The 27155-nt window shown below is 44.9% G+C and overlaps 2 protein-coding genes across 5 annotated transcripts in view; both read left to right on the top strand.

The window, feature by feature from the left end:
- Positions 1-17462, top strand: part of JAKMIP1 (janus kinase and microtubule interacting protein 1) — a 182588-nt gene extending 165126 nt beyond the window's left edge. For all 3 annotated transcript variants that reach the window (XM_064151468.1, XM_064151464.1, XM_064151465.1), the window contains 2 exons: positions 11562-11750; positions 13230-17462. The gene's annotated coding sequence lies outside the window, so the exon portion shown is untranslated. The remainder of the gene's footprint in view (positions 1-11561; positions 11751-13229) is intronic.
- Positions 17463-19667: 2205 nt separating this feature from the next.
- Positions 19668-27155, top strand: part of CRMP1 (collapsin response mediator protein 1) — a 53524-nt gene continuing 46036 nt past the window's right edge. Inside the window, exon 1 of one of the 2 annotated variants that reach the window (XM_064151477.1) lies at positions 19668-20480. In XM_064151477.1, coding sequence (XP_064007547.1) covers positions 20109-20480 — 372 coding nt within the window. In that variant the 5' untranslated portion in view covers positions 19668-20108. Of the gene's footprint in view, positions 20481-22811; positions 23165-27155 lie in introns of those variants that run through there. The other variant, XM_064151478.1, reaches the window with a different exon arrangement.

Below are 27155 nucleotides of genomic sequence, written 5' to 3'. Positions count from 1 at the left end.
CTAAGGTTGGGGAGTCTTAGAAACCTTAGCCACAAAACCCTAAAATATCAGAGGGAAATAAGTTTAAATAAGTGTGAAGTTAGACATATAGTGTGATGGGTTTGGGGTTGTTGTCAATGATGCAAGTTGATTGGAGTTAAGTTGAAGTCTATCAATATTGGCAAAGCAGGTGGATGGACCAATTTAAGCCCTTTCTTCCCTCCCCAGTCTTGACTGGATGTCTTTGAAATTAGCATTTTTATTGGCCAGTTTAATGTGGACTACCAAAGTTGATTTTTTTTTTTTCACCTGCCTCCTGATACCAAAGTTGATTTTTTTTTTCACCTGCCTCCCGAGGGCCTACAGATTAATGAGGAAAAGGGTCAGATGCAGAAGATATAAAAGCTCTTCATTAGCTATGTCACTTACAGTAAAAAAATTAAAGCTAACAAAACCCAGAAAATCACCCAACCAAAAACTCCCAGAATCCAAACTTCCATCCAATGACAGAGCTGTTCAATTCAAGGATTTCTTAAGCTGGTCTCAGCTTTATGAGACTCCAAGAGCAAAAATACTTCTGCATTTTGTGTCAAGACTGCAGTGATAGAAGATTCTTGCAGTGGATTTAATTCATCCCCATCAGTTCCTCCACAGATACTGGTGTGTTTTTTTTTTATAATCTATGTCTTTGAGGCATTGCATTTTGAAGCTAAATGTCCCTCACTCCTGAAAATAGAAAATTAATCCTACTGCCTTTGGGAGAAGGAGTTGGCTCAGAGGAGAATTTTATTGATATGACACAAATAAGAAAAAAGTAAAACAAAAAAGGAACTTGCCTGAGAGAGAAGAATGAGCTCTTTTTTAGTGTCTCCTTGAGACAGGATTTTATGACTGTGTGGAAGGTCACCATATGACTTACACGCTACTTAAGCCTCACTTGTAGTAGACTGCTGGCAAGCAGGTCTCTAGCTGACTGGAGTTTAGTGGCTCCTTAAAAAGGACTTGTACAGGAAAACAAAAAGCAGATAGAAAGAGAATGTGATCTCTGTGCTTAATGTGCCACAAACTGGCTAACTAGTGCTGAATTTCCTCATTTTAAATATTGTGGAAATAGATACAATCTGCAAATCTGGTGAAGAACTCTGGCTTTTACAAGACTAATAAACTGGTCAACCATACCATAACATGGACATCAGTTTTTGGACTTCATGAAGTAGTTTAGTTGTGAGCTAAACTGAAAACAGAAACACAAAGATTAAGGAGTGTTTTCTTAATACCTTGCATTATACACTTTAGCATGTCAAAATGTATGTATTTGGGCAAGCAGATGAAGTGGGATAAATGTAACATTGTGCATAGAGAATGTATGAATTTTGTAACCTTTAATTTCAAAAGTTTCCTGTCCAAGACTATAAATACATTAATTCAGCCATCAGCTCTTCTCTGCTATCTTGATTATGCAGGTCACAGAAGTTGCTATAGTAACCTTGCTTGCCAATGCTAAGACAGTGAAGGATCTGGCTCTCTGGATAAATAAAATAATGGAGGGGTGCTTGCAACCAGCACCCTGATTAATGCAGTGCCTGGCCCCATTGAATGGACATTTAGTCCCATGTGGATTAGGCTCTTGACTTGTAGGATATGAGCAAGGCTGGTGCTGAAAGCCAGCTTCATATGAGACAGGTTAGTAATTACAGAGGTGCTACTGACTGGGACAGCCTGTGAATTATAGTATACAAGATGGTAATTTGTGGCAGCCTGCAATCACACTGTCTTTGGACCCCATGTGCAAACCTTCTCTCAAGGATGAAGATATTATTTGATATTTAGACATTTTGACAGTCAGGAAAAGGTAGTTTCTGTGGGGCTGAGGTAGGTTCACATTGTTGGATGCAGCTGTTGAAGCACACAGACAACCCAGTGCTAGTGAGGGCTAGGCACTTCATCTTATGAGAGAAAAGACTAGATCACACAGTGGTTAGGAGACAGCTGCTGGTTTGTCATATCCTGATGATAAAGGAATAAGAAGTTGTAAGTTTGAAGAAGCAGCAAATTTCTGAATAAAATTTTCTGATTAGTTGAATATTTCCTGACAAGTGCTCCAGGAGCTTGAGCCTCAGCTGAAGCTTTGCAGTATTTTGATGAGCAGAGAACCCACCTGAACTCTGTAGAGGGGGAAAATCCTTTCTAGTGTAGTTTATTCTATAGTGAGGAAGCTTATTACAGGAGTTGCTGTCTTTTACCAGGCCTCTGAGTTCTTGGAAACTTGTAGGAATTTTGAGGCTTTTTTTCTAAGTGTTTTTTAGTTAAATATGGCCACTGGGTTCAAAAGTAATGCAGGAATGCAGGTCCAGAGAGACATGCAGTGCTGAATGCTCTGTTTCCATTGGAAACCAAGCCTAAAAATACTCCTGCAGCCACAGCTCAACTGTGCTACCAATTGAAGTTGATGGCTACGCCTGTGAAATAACACTGCAGCCTGAAGCAGTAAAATAAAGAGTTGAAGTTGTAGCCTCTTGTGAGCCTTCGTTCAGCCTTCAGTCCTACAAAGGCAAGCTCTCATTGCTTTAGAAGTGTCCCAGCTCTTTTCCTTATTGTCTGGCCCTGAAAAGCCAGATCAGTTTTGTGACTTGCATTATTGAGACTGTCAGCCTGCTCCCTGCGAGAGGCTGCTGCTGTCCTGGCAGCTTTCTGCAGGGGGGAAAGGGAAAGAAAGATTCTGCATTAGCAGTTCCATTTGTATTGCTCTCCTTCCCAGCACAAAGGTGGTTTTGTTTGTGCTCAAGAACCAACTAAAAAAGTTTGGCTGTGAAATGGAGCTCTCCTCTGGACAAAAAGAAAGGGGTGGAAGATGTAGCATATAACTGCCAGCCACAAACTTCTACCAACTCCCTCCTCCAGGTCATGGGCTAGAGCTGGGCTTTTGCACTAACTGGTGTTGTTTCCTCAGCTGCAGAGCAGCTAAGGAGAAAGCAGTTGCTGGATTTGAATCTTGAGAGCAGTAATTTAGTAAATTGGGATAGGAGGAAACTTGAAAGAAGTGGTGCTTTTCCCACACCAGTGTGATGCAGGGAAGGATTCGATATTTGTAATTTGTTCACATTGGTATTTGTTTCCATTCAGAATCTTTGGTGCTGTCAGAAAGGTATGATATCAGTGTGGAATTTGGGACCATAATGCCTTCTCACTAGAGAAAAACAATGGTTAACTCACTGGTTTTGTGTCTTTGAAGATGAATGCAAGGCAGGTTCTGGCTCTGTCTTTTACCAGAAAGTTTGTTTTTGAATCAGCCAAACAAATGAAGGGTGGCATGATGAAAGTAGAGTATTCACAACATGTCTGAAATATTTTTATGAAACCACTTGCTAAAGAGTAACCTGAGTAAATCATCCCAGGACCTCCGCAAAGAAGTCTTCTACTTCCAGTTAATTGTTTCCACAGATGTAATCAGTGATAACATTCTGATTTTCCTACAGCAGCATCACTGCAGCTCTCAATTCCATTTGATTTCATTTCCTTTTCTTAATAGATTGGTTAACCAAATCTAAAAATAAAAACCTCTTTTTTTTTTCAATTACAACAGGGATTTTCTTACATGGGTTTTGTAAGTTGCCCTGGAAACAAGAAACCACTGCAGTAAGGTCAGAAGAATGGTGTTGTGACAACCATTGTCTCTAGTATTTTGGCCTCATCTTAATACTAGACAAATTTTATGGCTGAGGAGTCCAGCTGCTAGGTGGTAACTTCTGAGAGAAGATTGATGTGGTATGTTTGTTTTGGTTAGAACAAAGTCAGTGCCAACACTCCACAGTAAAATGCCATTGTGTTCAGAACTACATTTTAAAGCAATTTTTTCCCCCAGCCTGGCATGTGCTCCATTGGTGCCACTTCACTCTGCCACGATCTGTGCTCCATTGCAGCCTCAGGGTTGCGTCGACTCCATCTTCATACAGCCTGTATCAGCCAACATCATTTGAGTGCAAGACTGAAATCCTCTTTCTGACTATCTTCACAAATAGTTATGGAATGTCTTCATTTTTTCCCCAAATGATGACAAACATCAGTCCTCTGACCATGCAGCAGAATGGTTTAATGTTAAAACAAAGGTCATTCCTAAAGGTTAACTGCCTGATAAACAGCCAGATTGTTCCCTCCACTCACTGTAAGCTTGCAATCTGCTTAATATATGCACAGTCAGGGAAAAGCTGTAAATATAATGCTAAAAGCAGACACTTGGAACTACTACTCTTGCTTTTCTTCAGTTTATGCAACTGTTTGCAGTAGCTTATTGCCAGCAGAACTGATGTGTCCTAGTACTTTGGGCTTAATATTACACATCTCCTGAATATTCTGTCCCCATTCCAACACTCTTAAACAGATCTATGTGAGGAGGGTTTGCAAGACCAAGTTGTTAACTGAAAGCCACAAATACATCACCACCTGCTTAAGCCATCAGCCTAGAACTGAGCTCATGAAGTTATGCCAGCTGAAGTCCTGCCTAGCAACCTCTAGTAACCCAAAAATTTGGCCTTAAGAAGTCCCTCTGTAAAATCTTATCCAGATAGGCTGGATATTAGGAGGAAGTTCTTCACAGAGAGAGTGATTGGCATTGGAATGGGCTGCCCAGGGAGGTGGTGGAGTTACTGTCTCTGGAGGTATTTAAGAAAAGACTGGATGAGGCACTTAGTGCCATGGTCTAGTTGATTGGCTAGGGCTGGGTGATAGGTTGGACTGGATGATCTTGGAAGTCTCTTCCAACCTGACTGATTCTGATTCTATGATTCCACCTGCTTCTCTTCTTGCAAATGATTGAAGTTCGCTCTTCCAGAGTCTTCTTCCGGTGAGTCTTGCTGATCTTTAAGCTGCAGCTTTGTGTCTGTGGATAGCTGTTCTTTTCTCATTGGCCTGTTCAAAGCAGAGCTTAACAATGCAGGGATAATCTGCATCCTTCAGACAGACCCAGAAGATCTCTGATACTAAATAGCATTTGTGATTTGTGCTCCACAGGCATGAAAGTTCATTGAAGGTGAAGTGATGATCCGGGAAATTGCTATACTCCTAAATTCCTGAGGCACAGTGTCATCTCTGATACTTGTCTGCCACTGGTGATCTCCAAGAATTCCTTCTGAAATTATAATGTATTGCATTAGCAAGGTGCATGAGGGAAGGATGTATTTTATGTAAATTGAGTCAGGAAGTCCTTGTAACTAATTGCTTAACGTGAGTGGGGAAAGCTGATGGAGTGTGATAGACATGCAGAATTATTTTTCCCCTGCTTTCAGAATAGATAGTGTTGATTAACTGGGCTCAGTATAGCACTGCATATATTAACTGAGCATCAAATCACTCAGTGGATGATCCTGATCTATGGATGAACTTAACAGGCCATGCTCTGGGTGTCATTACAGGCAAATTTAGGAAGTTTTAGAGCTAAAGTAGTGCACATCAAATTATTGGTTTTGGTGAGCTTAGTATCAAATTATTGTCTTGTCCTAATTTCAATATTTTAATTTGTGGTAAAAATGGAATCTAAGGTTAAAAAAAAAAAAAAAAAGTCATACCTACAGAATGGATAATTCATTCTGAAAGGCCTCAAAAGCTAGGAAAATCTTCCTTTACATATGAGATGTCAAAGGTTTGTCTGCCAATCAGCTTCCAAGTGCTGCTTGGTCCTTCTCATTTGTGCTTTTTGGTCATGCTGTCTCACCAGCAGAACAGTCTCTGACCTTTCTTTGGTGCTGTTCTGGGCACAGTCTATTATGCTGCAGGCCTTATTCCTACTGCTCCACCTTGCATTTAGACACATTTGACTGTACACAGAAAATGAGTGATTTCATTTCCACATTGGCCAGAGGTTGAAGTTGCAAGTTACAGTTGTCTTCTTGGTTCAGAACTGGGGTTTGCATAGATGTCTACATGTATTTGGTACCTGAATAAAACACATTATGGTGCCTACTGCATTAGGCCAGATCTGCTGTTCTCAAATATGAGCATATGCCATGGATCTATGCATACCTCACTGAAGCATGAAAATTGAGCTCCTGCTGTTGACTTGTGTCCTATTCCCTTCACAATACTTTGACCTAGTTTTAATAAGATTTTTACAACGTTCAAGTTTGGCTGGAGCCTCCTCTGTGCTGTGTCCTGTGAACATGTAGGAAGTCCCTGCCCATTGCCATGACCATTTCACAGGAGTGACTCATGGATGTATAACAAAATGGAAGAGGTCAAAGGCAGAAGAGAAGCAGCAGCAGGAAACTAAGATAGAGGCAACTCACAAGTGAACAACTGACCTTAAATCAGTATATTAAAATACAACTGACAGGAACTAACTCAAAATCTGTTCCTTCCAGTAATGAATTAAAGAAGAAAATATATGGTCCAGTTAGTCTGGTTGTAAATACCAGGCTGAGAACATGTAGTAACTACAGGTCTTTGAGAAAACAAAGGTTGAAATTTCAGTGGATCTCCTTTAATAGGAAAAAAAAATGGCCATGAGCCTTTGATGAACAATGCACAAGGTTATGTAGCAGTCACAGCATTATTTGGAACAGAGAGCCAGATACATGACTGTTACATAAGCCTGCTGACCTGCATATAGAGCTTTGTGATAATGGGAGCTTCAGAAAAATAAGTCCTGATCAACTTAGCCAACATGATTAGTGTCTTTTTAAGTTCTGTTGCTTTGCACTTGCTTTCTCTGGAGTTGTATGGCTAGACAGATAGGTGTAAAGGGGAAAACTCAACAAAACATGTTATTCCCTAAAGGTTATGCTTTTGAAAATAAGATTAGGAGGTCATGAATATCTGGGATAAAGAATAAGAGTGGGGAGTCAATGAATGTGATGAAATCTCAGTCTGCTGAGTAATGGTGCAATGTTTAGAGAATGGGACCAACAGATGTTCTGTACACCAGCCATACCAACCCATTACTTAAGCAGTGCAGCATGGAAAAAGGTTATTTTGCAGAGGATTTTGATAGAATTGCTAATTTGATTTTTTTTTCTGATTTCAAATGGGGTGTTTTTGCAATTCTCAGAGTGGTGTAGAACATTTTCAGTCAGAAGAGGCCTGCAATGATGATCTAGTCCAAAGTTAATGTCATGTGGAACTGGAGGCATCAGAAGCTCTGGGGTCCCTGGCTCAGGAAAGCCTGTCTGGATCCTCCTACTGCCTGGGCTGCCAAGCAGTTGCACATTTCCAGAGCTTCCAGACTCTTGCTTCTATTCTTTCTGCCTGGTGGGCTAACAGAGAGCTGGCAGCTTTGGAGTTTATGAGCAGGGTTGCTGTGCTCTGAATTTCTTGGCATCCTGCCTAATGAGATCTGTAGAGGAGCCAGCAGCATAGGAGCTCTGCAATCTCTGAGACAATCCTGGAGCAATAACTTCTTTCAAACTCCCACTTTCTGTCAACCTGCCAGGAGTACTGTTGAAGAACATGGAAGGGGACTGGCAGAAAATCATACATGATTCTTGCAGCCTCATCAAAATCAAGTCTTTCATTAAAAATGTTTTTGAGCATATTTAGCGATCCTATGCAGAAACCCTAACATGTCAGCACCTGGTTCTGGAGGTCCTGTGTCCCCTTGTTTCAGATATGATGAATGAAAAGCATGAGGCAGAAGATGAAGAAGATGAAGAGACATTTACAGTTTCTTGGTATCTCTGTAGTTCGGTTGTGTGTCAGCTGCAGCTCTTCACATAGCATTAGACTACCTGCAGTCAGATGACCTACAGATTCCAGTTGTCCTAATGGTATTGGAGCATGTTTGTTCTAGAAATGCTCTTCACTGTTATAGCAGCTAATATGATAGCACTGGAAAGGTAGATGGAATACATATTGGCTTCTTGTACTCCTTCCAGTGCTTGCTTTATAGCTGACCTTGAGGTTTGTGTTTGAGTAGAGATATTGGTCCAAACAGTGTGGACAGAATTGTCTGGGCACAGGCATGTGTGTCCCAAGCACATACTTGCTATGCAGAAGTTTCTAATATAAGTTATAGCAACCTAAAGGTGACTGCAGTTGATGCTTATGATCTACACCTACAGAATGGTATTTCAGCAGCTGGGATTCCCTGGAAGGCCAATGTGCTCTTGCTTTTAATAGCCATAGAGCAGGAGGACAATGATGCAACAAACCTGGTGGCTCACTGCCATGAGCGTGGCCCCTGCAGGGTGAATTAGCACTAATGATGCAATGAAAAATTGCCCAAATGACAGAGACAATCTGGGACACTGCATTCGTCTTGCCTGATTTCCAAATTTTTCAGTGCTCAGGGATTACAGGATTGTAACAGACTTTTGACTTCCTGCTATGTAGGTCATATTGCAGTATGCTGATTCCTTCACCACAGGAGTGATCCAAGACCAGGGACACTTGTTTTGCCTTGGTAAATATTGATGGGAATAGGAAATGTTTTCCTTATATTAGTAATTTCCAAGTAGTTAGATTTGGGATTAAAACATTTAGAATTTTGCTGTTGTGGTGCATTGAAATATGTTGCAGTAACAACATGATGCAATTATCAAACTCCACAGCCTTTAGATTGCTGCCTCTGAGAAAAACACACTGGTTTCTGGAGGAGCAGTGGGATGTCTGGCTCTGTTGTGGGCTGTTCGAGGTATCATCACCCCAGTGGTCCTGTGACCACAGCTGAACAGCAGCTCTCTGGCAGACAGGGCTGTGCTGGTTCTCACACAGATCTGCTGGAGGTTGATCAGGGAATAGTGTAAGCAAGCAAGCGTAGAAAGTCTATGATTTGCTCACAGACTGGCAATGACCCCACTTTAGTTTGTACCTTAAAGAAGTAAAATAAAATACAACCTCCTCTTAGTTATTCTGGCTTGTAGCAAGCAAAAAACCCAATGCAAATCAGAAAAGCTCGGGCATGTCTGTGTGGACTCCTCTCTTCCCTAAGATTTTGCTGATAGGTTGCAGAGCATCTAGAAATCCTCTTCCTCAGGTGCTACTTAATCTGCTCTGGATGCACATACATAATTTTTCACTGCATGGTTGGAGAGGTAGTGGCATATTATAATGCTTTACTGAAATGTGAATTGACTTCCCATTTTTTCTTGGGTTGGCAGCAGCAAGGCAAACCTGCTGAGGAGTTACTTGTGTGACTGTGCATCTCAGTGGAAAGTATTTTTTGTTACTGCTGGGGCTCTGTTGCAGCAATTTAAAAAAAAAAAAAAAGTATGTGTGTAAGGAGGAGACAATAACTCTGAAAGTGTCTTCGGTGACTAAACATTAGACTCTCAAAATGCAGTATTGATGCTGATTTTCCCAGTCTCCCATGAGTCATGAAACCTTGTTTCAGATTAAGACCTTGGCTTAATGACCTCCACTTAAAAAAAAAGTCTGTACCTCCCCCCAAGTGAATTAATTTACACGAATGGTTTTCTGTAGGACATTTCTAGTGCTTTTCAGATCGTTAAAATTCTTGAAGGACAATGGGCAGGTCTGCATTTGCAGGCAGCGCTGCTGTCCCCAGAACAAAGCTCTTCTGTCCCAAAGGTTACTGTGCCTTAGATGAAAGCAATATTTGGTCTTCTAGGCAGCCTTTACCCTTGCAAATATGAGTAAGACTGCCTGGGAAGATCGCCTGCTAAACAGATATCATGCTCCAATGACTGAAGGTCTCAAATGGCCTCTACTTCCAGGGACTTTGTGTTGTGCTGCTCACAATCTGTGCTCTTCAAACCCAGCAGGTCTTTGAGATTTCCATAGTTGTACTTATTTCTTTGGACTTCCAGAATCCCCAACAGACTGAGATGCTGCTTTGAGGGACAGGCTTTCCCCTTTCAGTCTGTTGATTCAGTTTGCAAATGTCATGCTGCAAGGAGGTTGAATCCAACTCAGCAGATGAAGCATGTTTTCACAAGTTTATGGATGTTACTACTGCAAATAGATCTGCTTCAGTGGTGTTCTATCACTGGTCTGTGAAACTGGTAATTTCACATGGCCAGCAGAACCTCATATTAATATTTCAATGGTAAAGATGCTTCTCCCCAGAAACTTTAATTAGGACTAGCACTGGGTAAACTTTATATATATATATATATATTATTTTATATTATATATATTGGACTGCTCTATTTCCACGTGTTTCACTCTAAGCTTCTGGGCAAGCTGGCTTGCTTTGACTATGTCTTCAGGACTTTGGGTTAGTAATTGATTCCATGAGTGTGTATGTTATTGCTGCCTGCCTGCAAAGTTGTGGAGTCTTTGATGAGCAGGAGGTTAGACATCAGTGTTCTGCAAGCATTTGCATTTTCTGTAAGCAAAGCTGCAAAGGATTGCAAGGATGTTACTCTAGAATACATGTTTGGAAACGAAAAATATAGTTTTATATATATATATATATATATGCATGCATATATAGAGACCATCAACAGAAGGAATTAACTTCCAGCATGGTGCTCAGCACAGCAGTGAATTCAACTCTCCATAGCATATTTGTAACATGCACATTTGCAATTCCTGTTCACTGTGGTGACCCAACCCTAATCAAGCCTCTGAAATTGCTCTTCTTCAAACAATGTGAAAATGAGTGTGAGTGCGACTTCTTTCCTGGGGATTTTTGTAACATTAAATAGCAGCACTGCTTCTATGTTGTATATTGACCATATTCCAATGTTCATTAAACTAATGTATTTTGCATAGAGTACGCTTAAGACAAACTGCATTCATCACTGCATGAACTCATTTTTACCAGAGCTACACCATTAGTTTAATAAGAAAGAAATTGGCACCAAAGCTAGAAAAATTATGTTGAACGAAGTCAATGAAATTAACACTGTTTAGTATTTAATACCTTTATTAAAAAAAAAAAACAAAACAAAACTTCATTTTCTAACAGAAGAGAATATAACTTATTTGTGATTTTAAACATCCTTGGTTGATTTATTGGTAAGGGTTCTTTCCCTGTGGTGCAATTGGTGTGGCTTTTCCTTTCCTTTGCATAGGCAAGCTCTCTTGGCCTTTGGTTATAATTGGGATCGATACATCTTCAGTCAGGGTCTAACGAGATTTACACCTCCTGAGGTCCAATGTGAATCTGTCAATTAGAATTTAATTTTATAAGCAGCAATTTGTGAATGAGAAAACCCCACTAAAACCTCCTGGATTCTATTTTTTTCCAAACACAGAAATCAAATGCATTTGCAAAGATCAGTATGCTCTTGGTTGTATAGCATTGCTTTATCAACTAGCTGAGGGATCCTGTGTGTATTATGACTAAATGCAGCTTTAAAGCATTTCCTTTCTTGTAATCACTTTCTTTTTTTCCCCAGGTTTTCTGTTTTCCAAATAAAGATGCCTTATTAAAGTAGTAAAGCACCTTGTTTGAAAATATGATGCTATAAAACCCATACCAAATAATTTATGGTAGATAATTTTCTGCTTGTGTGTGTGTGAGCCACAGATCCATTGATTTTCTGTAATTAATAGGAATGATAAAGCGACCGGATGGTCACGATTATATTAGTTAGACTGAGTGAAATATCTCTAACTTCGTTATCAAATATTGTAGAACAACAAAGGCCTTCATGCCCAGCATTTTATCTCATTTGTCCTACCAGAGTTGAAGACAGGATCACAGCAAAGAGGCTCTGAGTAGAAGGAGGCAGATAAGGATGTGATTCAGACCATCCCAGAATACAAGACCAACTCTGCTGTTACAGTCATCTTTCTCTTTGTAATACTCATTATAAAAACGGGAAGTGTCTGGTGACCTGAAAAATCTTTGGAAGCTGTGGACTGCAAAGGCTGTAAGTATGTCCTGTTGGGTTTAGTTTTGATTGCACTCAGACTGCAAAGACATTAATCAATACAGAAGATGCTTCACCAAGACTCTAATGGTGGGGGATTGGAACTAGATCATTTTTGAGGTCACTTCCAACCTAAATCATTCGGTGATTCATTCTAATAGCATTCCCTGTCTTTGCCTGGATATCACAATGGACCACATTGGTGTTTGTTTGCAGTACAGCCTGGAGCTCTAGGAGATCACGGAAGTTCCAAGCCCAATTTTATTTGGATCAACCTACATAAGAAGCAGAGATTAAGTATAATGTCTTAACCAGGCTACAGCAAGCTTCTGGTGGTGTTTTGAATCAAGCAAGTCTGACATTTGCCACCCTCTCATCCAGGAAATCTGAACTAGGGAGTGTGAGAGGGCTCTAAATGCTTGTCCTTGTTAGGCCTTCTGGATGTGTTCCTGCTTAACTGTTACTCTCTTGGCTCTGTTACTGACTTGTTTAAAATCCCTTTGGTTTTGTACCATACAATATTGCAGATAGCTACTTCTCAAAAAATATTGACCTCTTCTTTATTATTCTTGATCTGGAGGGTTGTTTTTTTCAGTTTTGTCCTTTGTGCTGAGTAAAACCTTTCCATCCTACAGTCTAAGCTATAATGGCTCCTTTCTTTCCTAGTTTTTAATTTTTCTCTTTTGGAAGGCATTGGTGAATGGGACATGTTTTAGTAGTGACAGTTAACCACTATCACCAATCAGTTACAATAATTACAATAGTTCTAATATACCACTTCATATCATTCTGTACAACTTCTTGTGCTCCTGTGCTCCAGCAGACAGCAAGTTTCAGTCAGCATTAAGTATGCCAGCACTGTATCACTGATGATACTGAACAGTAATGATGACAACCTCAATGTAAATTGCAAAGCAAGATACAATATTTCACAGACTTTGAAACATAATATCTAAGGAAGAATTCACATCATCTAAATGATGATTATTGCTCTGAAAAATGGCATAGAAATTGGACTTACTTGGAAGGTCAAGTCTGTTGTGACTGTCAACCCTGGGGTGAATTTTATCCACAATACTACTTCTGTAGGTCCTGTAGGTTCTGCTGAGGGGGTTACAAAATGATGTTGGGAAAATGGCAGAGAGTGTGTGCTCCCATATTGACAAATGGATGACAGGAGGGAACAGCAAAAGGGAAATTTATGGGATGTGCTCTTCATTTTAAAAGCAGTAAATCATGGAAGAACGTCTCAATGTGTTTTGAACAGTTCAGTTTGTGCAATATCTTCTCTTAATGCTGCCATTATGTTATATTTATATGCAAGCACCTGGGCACACTGCTTGCCTAATGCTTAATTTTGGCCTTGGATGAATAACAAACAAGCCCTTATGTTGTTAAAATCCAGATGCTTATTTATGCTTTTTTCTTCTCCACCCCCCCCTTCCTTTCTTTTCCCTTTTCTTCCCCCCTCTTATCCAGGGAAGAATCTATCAGGCACATAGAAGAAGCAGTACAGCTCTGAGGAAAGATGAAAGTTGTTTTGACCTGGTGACCGCAGCTGCTTCATCAGGGGAAAAACTGAGAAGCTGTCCTGAGTTACCATCTGCCACATTTTTAGGCACCTCCTGTAGTGGAAGCTGGCCACGAGGGCTAACCTAGTGTGTGGTTTGAGTTTTCATTCTGTTGTGTTTTCTTGGGATCTTGACGTTTGCATTCAAAAAAGAAAAAAAATCAAGCTAAGCACAGATCTCAGTCTTCAGGGGTATGCTTGTGTGGACATGTAATATCTTCAGCCTCACATGGCTTTGGACAATCCTGAAAGAGTCTCTGATCTGAGTTGAGATGTTTAGTACTTCTGCGGATGTGGTAGTTCAGGGTACAAACTGTTTAGGAAATGAGATGGAAGAGCATTTTTGGAAAAATAAGTGGGAACTGGAATGTACTTCATGTGCACTGAGAGGCACTTGGAATATCAAAGCACTGTGTCCTAATACTCCAGATTGATTATTTCAACCACACAAAGAGGCCATACTGCATTTAACTTTCAGATAAGGCACTTGCATACACACTCTTCCTAAAATAGGTGGGTTTGTGCACACTGGCTGTGCAAACACATTTTGTGACCGTGCTGCACAAGACAGATTTATGCACCCAGAAGCTCTATTATTCGTGTGTGAGTGCCCACTTGGGAAAGCAGGGAGATGTGAATGCAGGCAGAAGGTTTGTGTATAAGGCATTGCATGGGTGCATCTACTCCTCCTTCAGCTTCCACACAGCACTGTGGAAGTCAGTGGCAACACTTGTGTTGACCTGAACAGGAGCAGCAGCAGGTACTGCTCAGTGTATCCCTTCCTATGCACTTTCAGTTTTGATAACTGGTTTATGATTTGTATTTCCTCCTTTAAAAAAAAAGGGGGGCGGGGGCGGGGGGGAGTTTCTGTTGCTCTAACTTCTAGAATGTGCTCTTTCTAATGCTCAGTTGCCCAGTAATTCCAGATATCCTTTGAAAGGAGGCAGAAGGATAATAAACTGTGGAATCCTTAATCAGATTAATGTAATGTGCATTTCTAGATTATGATTAGATACAAGATGACACGTTGGCATGGTAACACTTTAAGCTTAACTACAAATTCCTAAAATAAGGCAATGACATATATGTAGGTTTCTATCCATTTGCATACCATCCACCTGAAAACATACATCATTTCCACAACACTCAATTAAACCCTACTTCTTCCTTTTGAATTAAGTGTTGAGCTGAAACATTATGCCTCTTTCCTAGTATTTATGCATAACCTTCCACCATAAATTATAGATGTTGATAAGTAATGAATCTGTCCACTTTGCAACATCTTAGGCTTTCTGCATTTTGTCTTAGTTTTAAAATAATTAGCATAAGGAATGTAGAACATACTTCATTCTTTGTGGTTTGTACCACATTGATCTCCTTTAAATTCTACCACTTCCTAATATGAAAACTGTCTCACTGATACAGGAAAGACCTGTTAATTATTTAAGCTGATAGACCAGTGGCTGCATTTCATGTGGCTGAGGACTGGGAATCAAGATCCCAACTTTACCTCAAATCATGGTAAGAAAGCACTACAACATTTAATGTGAGATTACTAGCTGAGGCAGAGAGCCTAGCTATTATTTTCTAGTTGCCTTACTTATGGTGAAGGGAGAAGTGTTGTCTGGTTGTTACAGGGTGTGTTTGGCTTTCTAAGTCAACTTGTTTAATGTGCTATCTATGGTAAATGTGCCAGGGGATGCTTTTAGTGTATTGTTTTGTGTTAAACTTCCTCAGCAAGCAAAATTGGGCACTTTGTTCTGATTGCTTTGTATGCACAATATTGCTTTGACCAAATTCCTTATAGCCAAGGTTAAGATGCTGCTAAGTTCTGCGTAAGTAAATGCAACCTTCTTCTGCACCTGAAATAGACAACATGGGCAGTGTTACATAGAAAATATCACTTGACAGCTCACTTATTTATGTATACTCTACTGCATAGAGCGTTGTAGGATATTGAAAATGTAGCTTACAGCATTTCCACAGCTCCTTACTCAACCTTTAAATCGCAAATTCTGTTCTTCACACCACTATGGATAGCAGATGCTGGAAGTACAATGATTGACTCTGGCATGATAATCATGTTACATTCAGAATAATACAATTGCCAGGAAATATTTCACATACACAGCAGAGTTCCCAGGATAAAACTCCTGCTAAGGCATGGTTGATGTTTGTCCATGTGGCCTTTTAAAAAGTGGAACCCCTGACCTGTGTTTCAGAAATCTACCTGTATTTTTCACTGGCAGAGAAAAGATTTTAGTATTTAAATTTACTGTGGTTGTGGGGTGGAGGGAAGGCCGTGTGCACGCTGGGGTTTGCCACTAATCCTTTGGAAATCCTTTAGTGCCTTAAGGAGGCAGAGTGGGAACAGACCTTAGGATTACAGAAACTTGTTCAAACCTCTTTCCTCCTTTAGCAGAATTCCTTTAATGTATATTGTGCCTTTGGCTCCAAACATATTCCCATCAGAAATCAGTACCCATGGGATTATGGACAGGTATTTTTGTTCCTGCACAAATGTTAGGAAAGAGAGTGTACTGTTTCTTATACAAGATGTGGATTAAAAACATAGCTAACTTCAGTTCTATGACTGGGATCAATGCATAGTCTGAAAGGTGAAAGTTAAAGGTAAAACCAAGGCGGGGGGGGGGGGAAGATAAAAAAGGAGACAGTTTGGATGTACTGGATGAAGTGCTTATACCACTGAAGTGACTGGCAAATTTCCAGTGGAACTATGTTTTCATGTTTGCTTCTACTTGGCTTAAGAAATGCTCCCATATGACAGATACTTAGGCATCATGTTCTCCTTAAGATCATCTATGTGTGTAGGAGAGAAGAGAGATTAGTAGGTGTGGAGACCTGCCTTGATTTGGAGTTGTTGGGATTTGTGTTATACTATACTTTCTCTGTGTGATGTGGACTCTTGCTATGGGAATATGAATATGCAAATGTAAATTCCAATGTGAGAGATTATTGTGCAGTGAGCAACAACCAGTGTTGAGCTACTACATTTCTCTGCTCTCTGAACTGTAGTTGCCTACAAAAAGGGGGAAAACTTAGTGAACAGGTGCAAACTACTCCTATGCTAAAAAAGCCTATGTGAAGCAATTAATGTACTCACTGCTGGCCCTAAGCAGAATTTATAAAAGCTGGATAAGATTTTAGCCCATGAGTGAATTTTGTCTTTCAGGAATTAAGAGCAATTTGGTACAGAGCTACAAAATTTAAAAAGAAAAAGGAGAAAAATAATGAAGGCTTGAAATTTAGAGCAGTGATGGTCTTCTATTTCTCTCCCTGTGCTGACAAGCAGCTTTAATGAATATGTAAATGTTTAAAAGAAAATCATTACATGACTCCTAGTATGGAAGTCAAGACCCAGCATGGGACAGATACTTGTAGCTTGTTTATAAATCACTCTGCTATCTTGGAAAAAGAAGTCATGGAACTTAAATAAGGAGTAAGGACTTACTGCATGCATTTGTTTGGCTGAAACAAAGATATTTCCCCAACTCCTGAGGCTTTAATGGAGAATCTGGGTTGTATTAACATACAGAGGTCTTGTATTTTCAGCTCTAGTGTTGTGCAGCTATTTAACCCTTTCACACAGTCAGCAGTGGGATGGTAGCCTGAAGTCATAAAGAGCAGTTGTTAGGGCCACAAACTGGGATCCATTTGAAGGATTCACAAAATAGCTGGGATTTGTGGCGTGATATTTATTAAGTTGATGTATGAGTCAGAATAGGGAGGGAGGAGTGTTTACAAACAAAGGCAAAGGGTTTAAATTTGGCCTATGACCACCCTACAGCCAGTTTCAGTAGTATGAGAGAGGTCACTCTTGTTCTAATGTGTTCCATGAAAGCCTTCTGAAGAACTTTTCAGCAGAGATTTCCACTCTAATACATTTGCCATGGATATCAACTGTACATATATATTAAATTTCAGTGTAACTAGGGAAATACGGAATTGTAATGAAGTCACAAATTCTACTTGATGATGATCACAGATTTGTAACTCTCACTTAAATTATGTAAGATACATTGACATTTTATCTTGTTAACAAGATGTATTTTTCTATGTTAGTTAAATGTATAATTTGTATAATTTTGTATATTAAATGTATGCATATTTTAAATTAAAAACTTTATCATTTTAATTATTATCACTTTGAAATGATGGCAGAGCCTCTGAAAAATAGTTGTAAATGCAACTGTATCCATGGAAGGCAACCCAAGAAGTCTCCATTTTGAGGAAGGAGCAACCTAGTCTTCTAACAGGGTAAGCAAACTGTTATGCCTGAGCTCTTGCTCCTTTTGCTGAAGAAGCTGCCATTAATTCAGCTTTTGCTGATTTAGCAGAATTAATTTGAATTAGCAGAATAATAACACTGCTCAGGAAGAGGAAAACTTAAGCCTTTCCCAGCTTGTAGGGGGTTGGATCTATGGTTCCTACATGTCAGGAGACAGTTCAGATCACCAGACTGCCTCTGTGGGGGTGAGTAGGACACTGCAGCCAGATATTTCTGGCAACAGTCATGTAGAGCAGAGAGAGGGAGACTGACTCAGTGACTTAGTGACTCAAATCACTCCCCTGGGAGAAAGAAAATGGGTCTCTTTGACACTTACTCTCTTTGGGCTGTTTATGCCCTTTTTTATCTGACGCTTCTGTTATAAAATGCACGATAGCGAAAACAGGCGCAAAATGTACATTGCCTATCCTCTGAGCCATTGTTGTTGAACGCAAACAGGACACCCAAGACAGCAGGTACCACTGCTTTACTGCAAATGCAGAATGATGTTTTCCTTTGATGTGTTTTGGCAATGCTCAGGTATGTTATGTCACTGTTTTTTCACATGTTTTTGGTCTATGGCTAGTTGTTAGAAAAATGGTTTTCTAGAGTTGCTTCTGATGAAATCCCAGAGATCTCTGTTTTAAACCTCTCTTATCCTGGTTTACTTATTAATTTGTGGTACTTCTGGTGTTGGGATCACCAGGCACACCTGTGGGCCATAGACAACAGTGCTGTGTGGTTGGACTGGCATCCAAAACGTCATAAACATATTGTTCGTGAGCAGTAAAGAGGTGTTGTGATTGATCCAGTGCTTAAAATTTGCCTAGCCATTTAATCAATCTCAGAGCAGTTTGTTCCAATGTACTATTTCAGAGCAACAGAAAATGTCCCTTATGTAACTGCTGGTGTGTTCAAAGCCTGTCAGAACCGTCTGAGATTGGCTGTGCAGAAGAGGAGTGTCCAAGGTCTTGTGCTTGCAGTGAGTGATCTCTTCAGGCATCATAAAGCAGGCAGAGGTGAAAAGGTGGACTTTCTGTAGTGGGCTCTGCAGTGAGTAGAAGGTAACACATTCTCCACCCCTCCTGCTTTGAAAGCAACTAAAACCTCCTCGATTTTGGGAGGTGGCCTTCCTCACAGCGGAGCGTCGCACTCCGTATCTGTCCCGGGCAGCCGGTCCCTTGCCGAAGCGAGAGCCAGACGGGGTGCTGAAGGGACAGCTCCGCGGGGGCGTGCCGGCTTCCCCGGTTCGCGCGGGCCCGCGCTCGGCAGGACAGAGCGGACGCCCCCAGCTCCGTGGGGACACACCGGGCACTCCTCACGCCGCGTTCCGCGGAGCCGCTGCTGGCGCCCTATGGCCGGTGGTGGAGCCAGTGCGGCAGGCAGCTCTCGGCGCGATCACTTCCGTGTCAGAGCCGCTTGCCGCTGCCGTGCCAGCTGTCTGCACGTCGCTCTACGGCATCGAACACCCTCGTAGGGCCGCTGCGGCTGCGGGGAGTGGGAGCGGTGGCCGGGGGCAGTGGGGCGGAGAGCCAGCGTCGCCATCCCCCTTCCACTTCCCAGGCACCAGCTGCTGCAGCGGAGAGAGGATAGCACCAGTCCCCTTCTTGCCCTGGGGGCTTGAGGCTGGTCGTGCTTCCTCCCCTTGCTCCGGCCACCCCTTCTCCGCGGCGGGAGGGTAGCGAGTAGCTGGCTCGCCCCGCCCCGGGGGCTACCGCGCCCCTCCCGGGCACCGCCGCAGCTTCCTCCTGCGGAGAGAAGCGGGGGGAGTACGAGTGTGCAAAGTGGGAGAAACTCCCTGCAGCTCGCTCGCTCGGGAGTGGGCGGGGGAGATTTTGGGGCCTGCTTTTTTTTTTTTTTTTTCTTTAAATCTTTTCTATTTTCTCCCCCTCCCCTAAAGCCACGCAGCAGCAGGTGACTGGCGCCCGTCCGCCTGCCTGCCTGCAAGGACCTCGTTTGCACTGACTGCGTGTGCGGGTTGGGGGCTGCCGCCGCCTCCTGCCTCCCGCCCTCCGGATTCTTCTTTATACCGGGGGGGGGGGGGGGGGGGGGTGGGGGGGAGGCTGAACACTGCGGTCCTTGCTCTGGGAATCGCTGCTGCTCTTCCTATTCGTCAAGGGCTTTCCAATCACCTGCCTTTGCCACCCTCTCCTCTCCGCTCTTTGTACTTTATTTTCACGTGCTCTTTACTAACACGGCTATTTTTAAACCCTGCTTCGGATTTGTTTCTTTCTCTCTTTTTTCTCTTAATTTTTCTCTTTTTTTTCCCCTCCTTTTTCCCCCCTTCTTCTTTCCTGGGGGTGGGTGGGGGGAGGGAGGTTAACGTTTGCATTATCCCTAAGGGAAAGATCCCACCAGCCAACCCAGCTCCGCCACTGCTGCATCCATCCATTCATTTTTATGGTCACTAGCAGCCTATCCCGGTAGTAAAAGGTGCAGAGAAGTAGGAGGCAGAGAGAGAGGGAGGGAGGGAGGGAGGGGAGAAATCCGAACAGCGAGAATGGCCGAGAGAAAGAGGAACTGGAATAAAGAAGATGACCTGCCTGTGTATCTAGCTAGGCCGGGTACGACAGCCCAGACACCGCGGCAGAAATACGGAGGGATGTTCGCCTCCGTGGAGGGGGCCTACGAGAACAAAACCATCGACTTCGATGCCTACAGCGTGGGAAAGAAAGGGTCCCGGACCCCGCGGAGCGGCAGCCGGCACGATATGCTGGACGGAGGAGACAACTACAGCGAGACCGCCAGCGACATCAGCGAGGTCTCCGGTTCCGTAATCAGCTCCCCGGGAGACCGGGAGGACAAGACCCCGGGCGTGGAGATCAAATACCCCGTGGGGAAAGAGCTGCTGCAGGGCCAGGACAATGGGCAGGTGAGCGGGGCCCGGGCCGGGGGAAGGAAGCCGCCGCCCCCGCTCGCAGGGCGATCCGAGCTATGCTGAGCCGTGTCGTGCCGCAGATCTCCGCTAGCCTTGACGGGGGGACGGGGGCCGCCTTGGCGGGGGAGTTTCAGCACGCAAGGTTGGTGGGGCACGAACCCCTTCTTCCCGACAGGGCGATGCTGTAGGAAAAGCTTAGCTGGCCTCTAAACTATCTCCCTGGCCCGAGCTTAGTGGGGACTAGGGGTGGAGGTATATCGACCCCAGAAATAATTTTCCTTTGTGAGTGATAGCGATGAGTTTTCTCCGTCTCCTATCCTGCTGGTAAAACGCTGCCTGTGTCACGGGGGCTGGAGGGCACCCTTCTTCTCTTCCCCGGTGCCACCCCGATGCCCTGTGGAACAAAGCAGCTCTCGCTGCACTTGTGGGCTCGCCGGGAAAACTCCAGAGTCTCCCAGGCACAGCCCCACGGCTCTGCGCGGGCCGCGGCTATGCCCCTGGCTCCCCCTCGGTCCCCATGTGCCTTCATTGTCTCCCCGGCAGGGAGCGCGTAAGGCAGGATGGTTAGTCCAAGCCTGTGCCCGGGTTCTCTATTTCTGGAGCTGGCACTTTGGACTTAGGGTTGGGGAATGCTTAGGGAAGAAGTGAAGCCTGTGGGGCAGGCTGGCCTCTGCCATCTGAGCTTCCCCATCTTACCCTCGTCTGTGACCCCCGGCTGGAGGCAGGCCCGAGGGGCTGGCTTTCCTGGGAAAGGGGCTGTCATTGATTCCTCCTTAGAGAGAAGTGCGGCCTGCTGTCATAGATGCACCTTTCCCTGGAGCCTCTTGGCCTGTCCATGCCCTGCTCTTCCCACAGAATAAACCAACAGTTTCCGCTCTTTTCTCTCCCTCCTCAATTTGAGCATGAACGGGGAGCTGGCCCTTTCTGATCTGAGTGCTGGGTGCAGGTGTCCCCCAGCCTCCTGTGCAGCTGCTGTGGTATGGCACCGGATTAAGCAGGCCGGGCTCGGTGGGACACTGCGCCTGCGATGGTGCAGCTTCACTGCAATGACCTCGGGCCTGCCCTCAGAGGCTTCCAGCTGCAGTGCACTCTTCTCTTTCACAGTTTACCTGAAAACCCATGTTTTCTGCACCAGGACTCAGAACAGTGCTAGGGTACATCCCACCTCTTGTGACACTTCCCTTATGCCTCCTCCCCATTTTACCTGCTTCCTACTTCAGCCTGAGACTTGGAGGAGTGAACACATTGCACACTACTTTCCTGTATTGCACTGTGCTTCCAAAGTTGTCTGGCTCTGCACTGGACTTGAGGATGTGAGAAGGAGGCTGGAAGTAAAATCGGCAGGATGTGTTTGGTCACTGGCAGAGGAAGGTGCACTGTGAGCAACAGCCACGTGCCTGACCCCTGTGTGAGCGGCAGATGGAGCTTTTTGCAAAATCCAAATGGTGATTTTGGGGGAGATATATCAGGGATGTTGCCTGGGTGGGAAGTGCTTTGTGGGTGTGTGTTGCAGGTGTGTGTGTGTGTGCCAAGAACCCATGGCTGCTTGTTGGTAGGGATTAACTCGGGTGCAGCTTTGCAGGGTCCTCTGTGCTTCCTGCAGTTGTCGATGGAGCCTGATTCAGTACCGTGGGTAGAGGGAGGCGCTCTGTGATTCGGAAAAGAATGAAGGGTTTCATAGAGGTGATTTTATTCTCCAGAAAGTACTGGCATAGCATCTATCTGCCCAGGCTGTGCTGAGGTGTGCCAGCTCCCATGCCCTCCCTGAGGATGGGGCAGAGCAGAGAGTGCCACTGAGGCCGTGATGAGAACAGTATAGGGTTGTCAGAACCGTTGGTGGTACAGTACAAGCAGTGCCATGTGGGTTGGTGCTATCAGGGACAAAGCAGGCAGTGCCAAGGGGTCAGAGCAGGGCAGTGCTATGGGGACAAGGCAAGGCAGAGCCATGAGGTCAAAGCAGGGTAGTGCTATGGGGTCAAAGCAGGGCAGTGCCGTGGGGACAGAGCAAGGCAGAGCCATCACGGTCAGTACCACGAGGACAGCGACATGTGGGGAAAAAGCAGTTCCATTGCTATGTGCTGCGCAAAGGGACCCACAGCGAAGGGTTGCCCCATCCAACCAGGTCCCCACCCTAGTGTGGGACCTCCCCTGTTACCTCAGCGTTCGAGCGGGGCGGTGGCAGAGCTGGGGAGGCGGCGTTTCCCAGCGCCGGTACGGGAGAGAGGCAGGCAGGCTCCGGCTGGATTGATCGGCTGGGAAGGGGGGCCGAGGGGGGTAGGGGTGGGGGGGCCAGGAGGGAAGGAAACGCTTCCTGGGTTGAGCTGAGCGAATCCTGCTCCGACCTGCAGCCGGGAGGGCGCTGCTGCCGAGGGGAGAGGCAGCGCTCGCCGCCCCCCTCTGGGAGCTGCGTCCCTATTTTATTGCAGCCGGAAAAAAAGGTGCCGGGTTTGCCTGGCTCCCATTTCTCTGGGCGAGGAAACTTTGCCTCCATTACACAGCTCAGCCTGGTCGCCCCCGCCCCGCCCCATCACCCCACCGAGCTCTCAATTATTATTCCTCTGGTTAGCGCCGGTGCTGTTCCGCCGGGCTTGGCTCGCTCCTCGGGTGTGTGCGTGCGCCCGGCGCTAGCCAGAGCCGACATGTCTTACCAGGGCAAGAAGAGCATCCCCCACATAACGGTAAGCGATTTCAGCAGGCAGCGACCCACTGCCCTCGCTCTTTTGTTAGCCGGGTGGGGAAGGGCATGAGGCGGCTGCGGAGCTGCCGCGCAGAGCCCCGCGGATGGTAGCGGGGAGCCCGCCGGGAGTCCCCGGGGCTGGGTGGTGCAAGAGCCGGTGCCCTCTCATTCTCCTCCTGTTGCTGCAGCTCCGGACTGGGAGCGATTTTATTATTTTCTGTATTTTCTAATTTTGAATTATAATTTCCCCCTCTCCTCGCTCTGTGCGCAGCCGGCGCTCAGCGCTGCGTGCTCTCTGGCCTGCCCGGGGGCCGGGGCGGGGAAAGGAGCGGGCGGCCGGCGGGGAGTCTCGTCCCGGCGATTGTGGGGCCGGGGACTGGGGCCGAGGGCGGCGGTGTCGCCCTCCCGAAGGAGCGGGGCCCGGGGAGGCTCGGCCGCCGGGCGAGGCAGAACAAAAGAGGGAGGGGACGATCCGCAGCACAACGTGCCCCCGCTGCCGCCCTCCGGCAGCGGGCAGGGGCAGCGCAACCCTCCGGCGGGGCTGGGGGCCGGTATGGGCTGGGGGTGCGGAGAGGTGGGAGGTGGAGAAATAGTGGGTGAGGTGGGAGAGAGAGCGTGGAAAATCAAGGAGCGCCATGATGCCAGCACCAACACCTCTGTGTGCTATTCATACATCACGGTGGGGATCAGAAGTCAAAGAGTTAATCATAACCAGTCACTTCCTATCTGTGCCTGTCTCCCTTAGATGCTTTTATCCCCGAGCAGGACTACCATAGAGCATGCTTTCCGTGCCGGGAAAAAGGGATCTCGATCCTTTGATCCAGTATCTCGTTCCCCGTAGATAACCCTGGATCCACAGGGATGGGGAATAAAGAACAGGCAGAGCTGGTGGGTAAGGGAGTCTTAGGGAAATCTCTGCAGGGTTTGGTCATGCAGAGATTTTCGCCACCACCGATGCTGATGTCCGGGCTGGTGTCTGCTTTCCTTCTGGGGACTGGATGAGAGGGCGATGGGGTCACTGCTGCTGTGAAAGCCAGAGATGAGGAAGGAAGCAGGGTGAGCTGAAGAGGCTTGGGCTCATGGAGCTTTTTCAGGAGAGCTGGAACAGGTTTCAGGAGCTGGAGAGATGGCTAAACCGGTGGGTGTGGCAGCTTCCTGAGCAAACCTGATGGTTAAAGGCGTTATTGAGTCAGTGTTGCGAAGCTTGTAGCATCTCAAGGTTTTATCAGTATTAGAAAATAATAGTTCTTTAACCAAAATATTTGGTTGGGGATGTGGGACAGCCTCCTTCTAAAAGCAAAGCTTTATGATACCAAAGTCTGGCATTTATACAGATTTCCGCTATCAACAGGCAGCAGTTCCTGATGGCCGAGGCTGAGCCAGGGTGTTGCAGTGGTTCTTTGGGTGGTGGCTCCCCTGGTCTTTATCCTCAATGTGTACCTCCATCCTCAGAGTACCTCTGGCCTGGGGGAGGCTGTGGCTGCCCTCTGGGTGAGTGTCTGGTGTATTATGTGAGGCTTGACCTTCATTTGCAGCTGGAGTGTAACAGGTTCCCACCCATAGCTGGTTGGTTGCTCTACAGTTTGGAGTGAAAGAGGAAACTGGAAGAAAGTCTTCTATGGAGCCTTTCAAGGTCTATCTGCATGTGTTCCTCTGTGATCTGTGTTAGATAGTATTGTCCTGCTCTGGCAGGGTTGTTGGACTCGATCTCCTTGGGTCTCTTGGAACCCCTGACATCCTGTGGTCCTGTGAATTGCAAGTGTTTGCCTTGGAATCAGCAATTAATTTTATTTTCTTTACTTCTCTGAGCTGGTGAGAGGATTGCTGGGAAAAAGAAATCCCAAACCTTGGCCTGTTTGAAATCTCTTTGAAATGGGAGTTATTGAAGCTTCTTGTAAATGAATGTTCATTAATGCTAAGGAGTTTTGTGACCAAATCAAATACATAAATTAACATTGGTGAAGTTAGCAGGCATCAGACTTGGGCTTTTTTATTGTAGTGTTTTACACTTCTGGCCGTTCCTGTCCTCCAGCAAAAGCAAATCGGACATTCTGTGTTACACCACCTATGTGCTGCTCATCCCACAAGAGCCTACTGGGTTTGTCTGCATGTATCTTCTGAAAGCCCCATTCCACTATGGTAAACTAGGTATTTCATCCTACCACTAAGGAAATGCATTGGAGCTTCAAGCCTTCTGGGCCCTGGGGAAATGTGATAGCTCTGTGAAGTTATGCAACAATAACAGAGATGATGAAATCATATAAAAATGTCATATGTTACTGTGCTTCATATTTTACACATGCAGACTCCTGCTTTATGCAGCTACACTGGCTTCTGGATTCATTGCAATGGTGGGAAACTAATTTTTGACAGTGCTCTGTGTGCTCATACTTTGCTAGGGGTTGTCCAATTTCGGGCCTATGCTCTTTGCATGGGGCTAGAACCCACACAGCACCCAAGGACAAGAGCACCCAGCAAACCATCCACAGCATCCAGCCACAGGCACTACCTGCAGTCAGTACTTGGTCAAAGCTTCCTTCAGAGGTCGTGTCTGCAGCATCAGAAACTTTGTGAAGGAAGAAGCAGAGGCTGATTTTATCTCTCACCAGCATGGAAGCAGATAACGTTTCTTGGGAAATCGACCCTGTGATGTCTTTCCTGGGTTACTTCTGCTGGTGCATGTGGGCATAACTGCTTCCTTGTGCTTTGTCTGACCAGGCCTTGCCCCCTGACTCCTTCAGACTATTAGCAGTGCCTGGCTGATACTCCCTTCATCCCTTTCCCCCAGAGCAGCTTTATTCATGCCCTTCCTTCTCCCCTTTGTCCTGGAAGTATCTAGGACAGCAGAGACACACTGATGCAGACAGCCCCCCTTTGGCACCAGGCATCTCCCCACTCTTATCTGCCAAATTGGCATCTGCTGTATTAATTTCATTTCACCTGCCTAATTACTGATTTCAGCTCCCAGAAATTCATGCTTCTTGCAGTTTATTCTGTTTGTGACTCTTGATGCCCTTTATGCATCCCAGGTAGTATCCAGGCTTGTTAGCTGAACACCAGCACTACTCCCATGTAAGGTGTCATTCAGTTGTGAGTCAGATTGGAGAAACTGGGACCCATTCACTGTAATTGCTGAGGTCCTTCTCTGCATTTGAAGCACTAGACCAGACCCTGGGTGATGTGAAATAGAAATGCACTGAACCAGTAAGTATAAGGATTTTGGTCACATCATCTGCACTGTGTTTTTCTCAGGAGGGTCTCACTCCCCAGGATTAGAAATATTAGCTGGGGATGGAGCAGATTGTGTGTAATGTAAGAGTGGTCAAGAATGCCTCTGCAAGAGCATATTTCTCAGGCTGTGTAGTACAGTCAGCCATCGAATCCATTGCTGAGGTGTTTTTCTGCATGAGGTGGCAATCTTTTGTGCTTCGGTTGTGCAGGCATGCTGGCATGCAGAGCAGATTTTTCCAGGGTACAACTGCCTGCCCTTGCTGTTAACATCACTGTTACACTCCTCTTATGCAGCAGATTACAGGGAATCAATGGGGATGATGACACTGAAAGATCTATTACAAATTATTTTGGCTTGTGCGTTTTGGTGGTGCTTGGCACTTTGCAAGCAAGGCCTCAGCCCAGAGGAACTCAAAATTGCCGTCTATACAGAGCACAGTTAAAACGTGTGTGTAAAATGTTTGTTGGAGGACTTGTTAGTTCCAGTAATGGCTGCAGCCATTAAAAACCCCTGTAAGCAGTGTGAGCTCAGTGAAGAGGAGGTGTGAGGACAGCTCGACTGAGCAAAGAGGGAATAGCTAGTCACCAAAGCAAGGAGGGACATGGGAGAAACAAATGGTGCTTGAATCTCTTAGAAAAGGGAATAATATTCCTGGGAATGGTCCAAGGGTTGGCATATGAATGGGGGAAGGAACTAGTGGTCCTGAGCTGGCAGACTGAGGCATGAGGAGACAGAGAGATCAAAAATGTGGTGTTGCAGA

The sequence above is a fragment of the Pogoniulus pusillus genome, chromosome 11, assembly GCF_015220805.1.
Source record: "Pogoniulus pusillus isolate bPogPus1 chromosome 11, bPogPus1.pri, whole genome shotgun sequence".
Taxonomy (NCBI): domain Eukaryota; kingdom Metazoa; phylum Chordata; class Aves; order Piciformes; family Lybiidae; genus Pogoniulus; species Pogoniulus pusillus.
This window is presented reverse-complemented; position numbering and strand designations above follow the sequence as displayed.